This window comes from Littorina saxatilis, linkage group LG6 (genome assembly GCF_037325665.1).
Source record: "Littorina saxatilis isolate snail1 linkage group LG6, US_GU_Lsax_2.0, whole genome shotgun sequence".
In the NCBI taxonomy this organism is placed as follows: Eukaryota; Metazoa; Mollusca; class Gastropoda; order Littorinimorpha; family Littorinidae; genus Littorina; species Littorina saxatilis.
Genome location: NC_090250.1, coordinates 49,509,538 through 49,521,083, shown reverse-complemented (window position 1 = coordinate 49,521,083; position 11,546 = coordinate 49,509,538). Strand labels below are relative to the sequence as shown.

Genomic DNA, 11,546 nt, shown 5'->3' with positions numbered 1-11,546 from the left:
TTTCCGAGAAAAGTCCAACGTTAAGGTGGTGTCTACGGACGGCCGGCCGGCCGGCCGGCCGGACAGACTAACACTGACCGATTACATAGAGTCACTTTTTCTCAAGTGACTCAAAAATGAGGGCGTGACAGTGCCGCCTCAACTTTCACGAAAAGCCGGATATGACGTCATCAAAGACATTTATCAAAAAAATGAAAACAAGAAGAGCAAACGCTCGATCGAGTCACTTTCGCAGTTCTGAATATTATATGAGGCATCAGATGGACAGGAAGAAATTGCTATTCACAACACAATACAGATGTAAATAATTTGATGTAAAGAATAATCCTATAAAGTTTGAATCAAATCCGATGAATAGTTTCAGAGATATGATATTTCAATTTTTTTCCTTCAAGACATACCTGTGACCTTGAAAAAGGTCAAAGGTCACCAAAGCAGACGTCAAAGTGTAGAGGTCACTGGGAGTCACGTTCACATAAAATTTGAGCCCGGTCACTTTTATAGTTTCCGAGAAAAGCCCAACGTTAAGTTGTGTGTTGCCGAACAGAAAAGGCTAGTTATCTCCCTTGTTTTTCTGATAACGTTCGTAAAAGGCTACAGATGTAAATACTTTGATGTAAAGAATAATCCTACAAAGTTTCAATCACATCCGATGAACTTTGTCAAAGATATAAAATGTCTAATTTTTCCTTTGACGCTGACTTGTGACCTTGAAAAAGGTCAAAGGTCAACGAAACCATCGTTAAAGTGTAGAGGTCATTGGAGGTCACGACTAAACAAAATATGAGCCCGATCGCTTTGATAGTTTCCGAGAAAAGTCCAACGTTAAGGTGGTGTCTACGGACGGCCGGCCGGACAGCCGGCCGGCCGGACAGACTAACACTGACCGATTACATAGTCACATTTTCTCAAGTGACTCAAAAACCATCCGGGGATATCATACCCAGGAACTCTCATGTCAAATTTCATAAAGATCGGTCCAGTAGTTTAGTCTGAATCGCTCTACACACACACACACACACGCACACACACCACGACCCTCGTTTCGATTCCCCCTCGATGTTAAAATATTTAGTCAAAACTTGACTAAATATAAAAAATGAAAATAAATACATAAACAAGAAGGGCAAAGCCCATACAACTCACATGCTTGACCTTGACATGACCTTGACCCTCAAATAACTAAACCTAGCAATGACATCATACACTAAGAACTGCTTTACACATTTTTCCTACCAAAATACATGTGACCTTGACCCAAGGTCAAGGTCATCCAAGGTCATGCAACACAAAGCTGTTAATTCAAGACATAGGAAGTACAATGGTGCTTATTGGCTCTTTCTACCATGAGATATGGTCACTTTTAGTGGTTCACTACCTTATTTTGGTCACATTTCATAAGGGTCAAAGTGACCTTGACCTTGATCATATGTGACCAAATGTGTCTCATGATGAAAGCACAACATGTGCCCCACATAATCTTTAAGTTTGAAACAGTTATCTTCCATAGTTCAGGGTCAAGGTCACTTCAATCCAACTTTGAAGAGCTCCTGTGACCTTGACCTTGAAGCAAGGTAAACCAAACTGGTATCAAAAGATGGGGCTTACTTTGCCCTATATATCATATATAGGTGAGGTATTCAATCTCAAAAACTTCAGAGAAAATGTGAAAAATGTGAAAAATAGCTGTTTTTTAGGCAACATTTATGGCCCCTGCGACCTTGACCTTGAAGCAAGGTCAAGATGCTATGTATGTTTTTTGGGGCCTTGTCATCATACACCATCTTGCCAAATTTGGTACTGATAGACTGAATAGTGTCCAAGAAATATCCAACGTTAAAGTTTTCCGGACGGCCGGCCGGACGGACGGACGGACGACTCGGGTGAGTACATAGACTCACTTTTGCTTCGCATGTGAGTCAAAAATCAGGCTTTTAAGGGTAAAAGTAGGCCTATCCTGGTATCTCAAAACACACAAATTTGCACATTAAACATGGTAACAAATGCCAAGCTGTAGTCCGATAATTCGCGCGCCCAGTTTGTTTGTTCGTTCATGGGCTGAAATTCCGATGGCTTTTACGTGTATGACCGTTTTTACCCCGCCATTTAGGCAGCCATACGCCGCTTTCGGAGGAAGCATGCTGGGTATTTTCGTGTTTCTATAACCCACCGAACTCTGACATGGATTACAGGATCTTTTTCGCGCGCACTTGGTCTTGTGCTTGCGTGTACACCGCGGAGAGTCTGCACACAAAGTTGACTCTGAGAAATTAATCTCTCGCCGAACGTGGGGACGAACTCACGCTGACAGCGGCCAACTGGATACAAATCCAGCGCGCTACCGACTGAGCTACATCCCCGCCCCGCGCGCCCAGTGAAACAAAGACTCAGTGATGTCCGGTCACTGTGTTAGGGGAAATACGGATCGGATCGCCGGCGAATAAATTTTTTTTTTATTTTTTTTATTTTTTTTTTTAAAGATTTTCAAAATAAGGAATTCCTTATTTGACCAATTTCCTTTGTCGGATTTCCGCCCCGAGGCGGAAGAGTTTCACCCATGTCAATTGATGCAATCAACTGAGAACTCAGTGTGTGGTGTCATCATCTTCTTCGTCATGGGCTGAAACTCCCACGTTCACTCATGTTTTTGCACAAGTGGGATTTTACGTGAATGACCGTTTTTGCACCGCCATTCAGGCAGTCATACACCTCTTTCAGGGGAAGCATGCTGGGTATTTTCGTGTTTCTATAACCCACTGAACTCTGACATGGATTACAGGATCTTTTCTGTGCGCACTTGGTCTTGTGCTTGCATGTACACACGAAGGGGGATAAGACACTAGCAGGTCTGCACATATATTCACCTGAGAGATCGGAATAATCTCCACCCTTAACCCACCAGGTGGCAGCAGCCACGATTTGAACTCGCGACCTTCCGATAAGGAGACCGATGTCTTATCCGTTAGGCCACTGCGCCCATCTGTCAATTTCATTTCACAGATTGACGAAGGCAACAGTTACCACATTACTTCAGTGGAAAACCCTTGCGCTGCACACAAAGCAGCCAGGCAATGGATTTTCTGTATATTTTTAAGCGGAAAGACGCTCTTATCCCATGCCTGGACGAATCTTGGGTGGTCAGAAGATTATGTACACAGCTATACCCCAGGCAATGTAAACACAGCTGTGTGTGTCAAGTCTGTGGCACAAGTCACATCAGCAGCACAGTAAGCCTCATGTTCGGGAAAATTATCTCAACACAAGGTGTCTGAGTGAGTGTTTAATCACTGGCTTACTCAATGTCTGCTGCTGTGCCAACTGTACCATTGAATAGGGGGGGGTATATAAAAATAAATATGCCATAAAGTTGAAAGGCGATATTACCTTAACAGAGTGCATCTTGTTGATGCGGGGTCTGAAGTTGTTGGGATCACGGCGGAACGTGATTTCCAGAGACTCCAGGAACTGGTTCATTCCGTTCAGCAATGTTCTTGGCCTGTGACAGACACACGCGAAATACATATACCGTCACCCTACACTTCAGTTAATGGAGTGATGGGACACACCACAAGTTTTCCTCTCTTCCAAAATAACCAGCGCTCTGGACCTGTAATAAACACACCCACAAGCAACTGGAGCCCCCATTATAGGAACCTCCATTAGCATCTACCCTAACATTCGCCGCCGCCCCCCCCCACCCCCCCCCCCCCCCCCCCCAAAAAAAAAACCCCTTGTTTTTTTCCCTGTTATTTTCCTTCCTAGGTCTTAAAAAAAAGGGGGATGCTTTCATTGAACAAATATGCGTCCAAGAAACAATACATACTCTCAGACACATCAACACAGCAAGCCTCATGTTCGGGAAAATTATCTCAGCAATGCAGTTCTGGAGATATTTTTAATCACTGGCTTGCAAACTCGCTACCTTTAAAGCTACACTCCTGAAGTGATCATGTAAACCACCTGGGACCTCATCAGGATTGTACACACAATGTGAGCAGCCTTTCACTTGGACACATACCACACAGTAGCTGACAGAGTGGGCAATTTCTGTACAATTAGTGTTGCAGATTGACAGAGATGCCACTTATGGAATTAATTCCTGACAAAATCCTTACTCCTCACTGCACACTGCCGGGTTGTTGATTCTAGGTACGTGTCCAAGTAGCAAGATGCTCATAGCACATGAACAATTCTCACAAGATCTCACGTGGTGTACATAACCTTACACGAGAAGAAAATCTTCAAGATGTCAAAAGAAGAGCTACATCATCTCAGTGGCTCAAAATTAATAGATTGCAAGAGATAACTTACGAGTTGGCCATGGTGTCGATGGAAGGCGAGCCCTCAAACACGACGACACGATCGGCCAGGTAGGTAGCCATGATGAAATCGTGCTCCACGATGAACGCCGTCTTCTTGGCATGCAGCACAAACCTGCAGGGGCAAGCAATAAGTCATGTTAAGTGTTTCATTCAGCACACAGTGTTATTGTACAGCCAGGAATAAAGCAGAACCGCTTATATTGAACATCAGTGTTGCAAACTCAAAGCTCACTTCCATCAAGGCAAATAATTACTTTGCTGACTTCAGCTGACGGAATGAACCCCAAAGTGTGCCCAGTTTGCTGTTTGTTGTCAATGGTAAAAGAAAAAGAATGTGTTTTGCCACTATTGTTGGTGACCTTCAGTCATTGTTGTACATGTACTCAAAATGTCTACTATGTTTTCTTTCTAAACCAGATGTTAAACCAGATGTAAATAAAATTTCTCAGTTTCTTCTATGACAAGCATGGCAGTTCAGCTGAAATGCCATTTTCTGCTCCAAAGATTAAGCTTTGCCAATTAAGATTAGGCTGCCTTAAAAAAGAAAAAGTCTTCCGAGTTAACAACGCGGAAGCTATAGATCACCAGCATGTCTGTCCTCAGAAAGGTGGTATTGTCAGTTTCTCCTCACCCCGTGTGTCAGAGTGGTGCATGACAGTGTCTCATCACAGGACAGCCAATCTCTTATCCACTGGCATGTGTGCACATGACTAAACGAACCAACACCTCATATCATTCAAATATTGGAAATAAAAGGAGGAGGAGGAGGAGGGGGGGGGGCAGTTACTGAAATCTGTTTACTTTCTTTTTTCCACAAAGCTGGGACATTTGTTTTAAAAGAGAGGATACTATATCAGAAGAACTCTCAGTTTACAATGCTAAACTTCAAGCTGACCGGTGTAACACATGTCTGTCCTCAGAAAGGTGGTATTGTCAGTTTCTCTTCACCCCGTGTGTCAGAGTGGTGCATGACAGTGTCTCATCACAGGACGGCTAGTCTCTTTATTAAGCCTCATTTGTGCAAATGACTAAACGAACCAACACCTCAATCACTTCAAACCATTGGAGTAGCCATGGGGGTGAGCAGTTACTGGAATTAGTTTACTTCCGTTTGTAACGCAAAGCTGAGACATTGTTTTGAAAGAGAGAATAACCCCCCTTGCATGTGGTTAAGTTTATCAAAATAAGTGTTAAAATAAAAACAAACAGAATATTTTCACTAGAGAGAAAAAAAAGTGTATTCAAGCTTCAGGGTATGTGTAAATAATGCTTCATACAAAAATTAACAAATATTCATAAGCTTTCTTTCAAGCACCCTTTCTATCAAGCACCAATTTTTTTTCTATGATGTCACATTTTGACAACATTGTGTTCTGGTCTCAGTGACCCAGCAGGGTTTGAAGTTCTTGCTTATCATAAAGTCAGATGTAAACACGTCTTACTTCATTCTCTGACACAAAACTCCTATCAGTTTACAATGGCAAACTTCAAGACAACATGTGTGACAGTTCTAACACATGTCTGTCCTCAGAAAGGTGGTATTGTCAGTTTCTCCTCACCCTGAGTGTCAGAGTGGTGCATGACAGTGTCTCATCACAGGACAAATATTCACCATAACCTTTAATCTTTTATTCCGCCTTTGTCTTATGTACACATGAACAGAGAAACCCAGTGGTGAAACACTTCCCCGAAAGAACAAAGTTGTAGACCGAGCGCAGATGTACTTTTTCAGACATGTTTGTAATCATTTGCTAACAGTCAGCAAATTAGAAATAATGGCTTTCTTATGGGTTATTTGCGACGAAGAATGTACTTTTGGGGGGATATCTTTACATGGTCTTTTGTTACAAAATCTCCCCCTCACAAATCTAAAAATAAATATCAGTGTCAAGTATATTTTTTATGCTACAAACAAAAAGTTTACCAATCTGACCGCTTCAGAAGTTAGGCCATGTACTCTGATCTTCCTCAAAGCACATTTTTGTCTGCTGAGAGCATGATTAAAAGAACATTTTCTGCTCCAAAGAGTACACTGTGCAAATTAAGACGCTCAGACTGCATCGGACAAGCTCTTGAGTTTACAATGCCAAAGTTAAAGATGACCAGCATGACGTACGTTTGTCCTCAGAAAGGTGGTATTGTCAGTTTCTCTTCACCCCGTGTGTCTGAGTGGTGCATGACAGTGTCTCATCACAGGACAACTATTCACCACAACCATAAATCTTGTATCTGGCTTCTTAAATACACATGACCAGAGAAACCCAGTTCTGGAACACTTCCCTAGAAGTACAAAGCTGTTTCGTAAATGCTTGTTAGACTGAATGCTGATATATTTTCAGATATATTTGTTATCATTTGCTAACAGTTAGCCAATTAGAAATAATGGTTTTATTATTGGTTATCTGCAACCAATATATCTGAAGCAATCATGCAAGAAACTAGAAAGGCTTCACTGGTTACAAATAATTTGCTTCAACTATTTTTAAAAAGTCTTATGTTACAAAATCTCCCCCACGCATTTCTAAAATAAATTTTAGCGTCAATGTTATCCCAGCAAAGCTGCAGGTATCCCACGAACGCTATACTGTAATCAAGTTGAGGAATGTTCATGCGGATAATACATGATAAAGGAATCTTTGTGCCCTAACTCAGGCTACAGTTGGGGATGGAATGTACAATCAGTCCCCGTTTGTCAAATAAGCCACATGGTGCACTGAAATGATAACTCAAAATGAAAGGAGGGGGGAGGAGAGGCCGAGTACAGGAGAGGAACAGTACTCTGATCTTCCTCAAAGCACATTTTTGTCTGCTGAGAGCCTGAGTAAAAGAACGTTTTCTGCTCTGAAGAGTACACTGTGCAAGTTAAGACGCTCAGACTACATCGGACAAGCTCTTGAGTATACAATGCCAAAGTTAAAGATGACCAGCATGATGTACGTTTGTCCTCAGAAAGGTGGTATTGTCAGTTTCTCTTCACCCCGTGTGTCAGAGTGGTGCATGACAGTGTCTCATCACAGAACAACTATTCACCATAACCTTAATCTTGTATCCAGCCTCTTGTGTACATATGACTTAACAAAGCCATAGCTGGATTACTTCACACAAAGAATAAAGATGTTGAACAAGAAAGGCAAATGCATGTTGCAATACTAATCCGAATACACACCAAGTAAGCTTTAAATATCCATTATTTCTTATGTGATGACTGCTAGCAATCCTGTGACTAAGATGCCACCATTCTGGCTTCGCTGTATACAAAGAGTTTGCTTGTATTACCTTTTGCCCCGTTATTTCTGGGAATACCTCACACTGACATTTTACATTTTGTAGTTTGATGCGTTTTTTTAAAGGTGATATTAAACAGCCCAAGCCTAACTGCCATAGCATTTGGCAGGTCACCTGAAAGTGCTGGTAGTTAAAGTAGTCACAGGGTGCAGTAAAATGGTAATAACTGGGAATGGAAGGGGGATTGCAGTACAGAAGAGGAACAGTACTCTGATTTTTACCAACGCATGTTTCTCAGTCTCATGTAACCACGAGGAAGAGAAGAACATTTTCTGCCTTTATTACAGTGTGCAAATTAAGATGCTTAGTCTGCATCAGAAGAACCCTTCTCCAATTTACAACGACCAAGTTCAGAATAACCAGCATAACATATGTTTGTCCTCAGAAAGGTGGTATTGTCAGTTTCTCTTCACCCCGTGTGTCAGAGTGGTGCATGACAGTGTCTCGTCATAGGACAACTATTTGCCATAACTTTTGATCTTTTATCTGGTTTCTTGTGTACGGTTGAATAAACAAAGCCATAGCTGGATTACTTCACACAAAGAATAAAGATGTTGAACAAGTAAGGCAAATATCTGTTGCGAATACACAGATAAAGAATTAATTATCCATTATTTCATATATGGTCATGGCTCAGAAAAGGTGTCCAATTTGTGGGACACTTGAGTCACAAATACAAACTCTTGGATTACTTTCCATTTTGGGGTCCAGCAAAACTGTTTATGTGTTTAGTTGTGTCTGGGCAGTAACAATGTATTTTCATCAATTACTGCGGAATGAATTGCATTTTAAATTTTAACTGGAGTGTGTTACATAACACCGTGTCACACATTGTTTTCTAATATACAGTTAACAGTAAACCTATTACACAATAAAAGTTAACTGCATTAGTTAGTATCTACCTTGATCTTCATTTGTGAAAAGTGGCATTCCCCGACAGCAATAATCTGCATATCTAGGTACCCTAGGAATGTGTGTATGTTACATGAACACCAATAAACAAAACAACGATCAAACAAGTACTCAAAGAACTGAAAAGATTACTGTTTCAGCAGTCAATCAATTCTTAGTTCCACACACTTCATACGGACAGTCTGCAAAAAAAATCAAATCAGAACAAGATGTGAAAATGTATTCAAACAAAAATCAACTTTCTGTGTCTCACAACACAGACATTCAAAACTGCTAAATTCCTATTTATTTTACACACACAACCTTAGAAATACATGTAATGGGAAGAGAAACAAGTACATAATAGTAAAGAGTTGAAATGCATCAATGATACCGGACCCGTTATTCCCATTATCAGTTATCTGTCAAGTCATTCCTAAAAGTTTCCAATGAGTGTGTTACATTTCACCAAAAAAATCAAACTTTAGGACACTGTCAAGATATTCACATGAAAAATGCATGCAAAAGAATGAAAAATGAAAGAGCAAAACCATAACAACCTAACAATGATGTCTTATGACTTCTACCATGCTCCAATTCACAATACAGAGAAGATTTTCTCACTTTTAACACTGAGTGTGTTACATTTCACCAAAAAAAGTCTTACTTCACATTATTTTGTAAGGTATAAAGCATATATCCATCCACTTGGTAATGAAAACAATACACTGTGCAAAAAAACTTGATAAACCCAACAAAAAAATCTTAGGTTGAAGGCGGATTTTGAAGTTATCAAGGAAAATGCTGTTTATTCGCCAATGAGTGTGTTACAAAACACTGTCATAACATGAACAAAACGTTGTTCATATTCAGTGCATTCAGTTAATTGTGAAATTAATTATAAGAATGACACCATGGTTGCTACACAACTATTGAAACTATTGTTGACACATTCCGACAGCAATAATCTGCATATCTCGGTACCCTAGGCAAGTGTGTGTGTTACATGAACACCAATAAACAAAACAACGATCAAACAAGTACTCAAAGAACTGAAAATTACCAATCCTTCAAAGTAAATTGTAACAAGAAGGGCAAAGCCCATACGACTCACATGCTTGACCTTGACCTTTACATGACCTTGACCTTCAGGGTCAAGGTCAAATAACTAAACCTAGCAATGACATCATACACTAAGAACTGCTTTACACATTTTTCCTACCAAAATACATGTGACCTTGACTCAAGGTCAAGGTCATCCAAGGTCATGCAACACAAAGCTGTTAATTCAAGACATAGGAAGTACAATGGTGCTTATTGGCTCTTTCTACCATGAGATATGGTCACTTTTAGTGGTTCACTACCTTATTTTGGTCACATTTCATAAGGGTCAAAGTGACCTTGACCTTGATCATATGTGACCAAATGTGTCTCATGAGGAAAGCATAACATGTGCTTTTAAGTTTGAAACAGTTATCTTCCATAGTTCAGGGTCAAGGTCACTTCAAAATATGTATACAATCCAACTTTGAAGAGCTCCTGTGACCTTGACCTTGAGTCAAGGTAAACCACACTGGTATCAAAAGATGGGGCTTACTTTGCCCTATATATCATATATAGGTGAGGTATTGAATCTCAAAAACTTCAGAGAAAATGGGAAAAATGGGAAAAATAGCTGTTTTTTAGACAACATTTATGGCCCCTGCGACCTTGACGCAAGGTCAAGATGCTATGTATGTTTTTTGGGGCCTTGTCATCATACACCATCTTGCCAAATTTGGTACTGATAGACTGAATAGTGTCCAAGAAATATCCAACGTTAAAGTTTTCCGGACGGACGGACGACTCGGGTGAGTACATACTCACTTTTGCTTCGCATGTGAGTCAAAAAAACACTCTAATTCAAAACAATAAACGCAGACATCCTTTTCTGTTTACTTGATTCATTCCTTACTTTGTTCCAGCAAGATTTAAATAATTTTCAAGATAACTGTACAAACTATTGGAGTGTGTTACCTCTCACGATGTGCGAGTGGTGTGAGTAACACACTCAACACTGTTCCTAAAAAAACCCACTCTAATTCAAAACAATAAACGCAGACATCATTTTCTGTTTACTTGATTCATTCCTTACTTTGTTCCAGCAAGATTTCATTAATTTTCAAGATAACTCTACAAACGATTGGAGTGTGTTACCTCTCACGATGTGCGAGTGGTGTGAGTAACACACTCAACACTGTTCCAAAAAACACACCTCTAATTCAAAACAATAAACGCAGACATCATTTTCTGTTTACTTGATTCATTCCTTACTTTGTTCCAGCAAGATTTAAATAATTTTCAAGATAACTGTACAAACTATTGGAGTGTGTTACCTCTCACGAAGTGCGAGTGGTGTGAGTAACACACTCAACACTGTTCCTAAAAAAAACCCTCTAATTCAAACAATAAACGCAGACATCATTTTCTGTTTACTTGATTCATTCCTTACTTTGTTCCAGCAAGATTTAAATAATTTTCAAGATAACTCTACAAACGATTGGAGTGTGTTACCTCTCACGATGTGCGAGTGGTGTGAGTAACACACTCAACACTGTTCCTAAAAAAAACCCACTCTAATTCAAAACAATAAACGCAGACATCATTTTCTGTTTACTTGATTCATTCCTTACTTTGTTCCAGCAAGATTTAAATAATTTTCAAGATAACTCTACAAACGATTGGAGTGTGTTACCTCTCACGATGTGCGAGTGGTGTGAGTAACGCACTCAATGTAAAAAAACATATATTTCTTTTTCCTGTAATTTATTTCATTAAATTGGCATGAAAACAAAGCACAAGGTGAACTGTATGGAAAGACTATAGAAAAGGCCAGAAAAAACACATGCAATGACATGAACGCTGAATAACTTGGGAAATTGGTTGAATCGTCTCAAACATATGTCTTTAAAAATCAAAATAAAGAAAAATCTTTGTCCTAAAAAATGCAAATTTTATCAAAACAAATCACAATAACACTTCTAACTTTCAGATGAAAAAAAAAGGAAG

General features: G+C 39.9%; 1 protein-coding gene across 1 annotated transcript in view; it reads right to left on the bottom strand.

The window, feature by feature from the left end:
- Positions 1-11,546, bottom strand: part of LOC138969446 (ATP-binding cassette sub-family E member 1-like) — a 42,355-nt gene that overhangs the window by 9,309 nt on the left and 21,500 nt on the right. Inside the window, exons 14-15 of the mRNA XM_070342233.1 lie at positions 4,312-4,434; positions 3,385-3,496 (exon numbers count right to left, since the gene is read on the bottom strand). Of these exons, the coding sequence (XP_070198334.1) occupies positions 3,385-3,496; positions 4,312-4,434 (235 nt within the window). The remainder of the gene's footprint in view (positions 1-3,384; positions 3,497-4,311; positions 4,435-11,546) is intronic.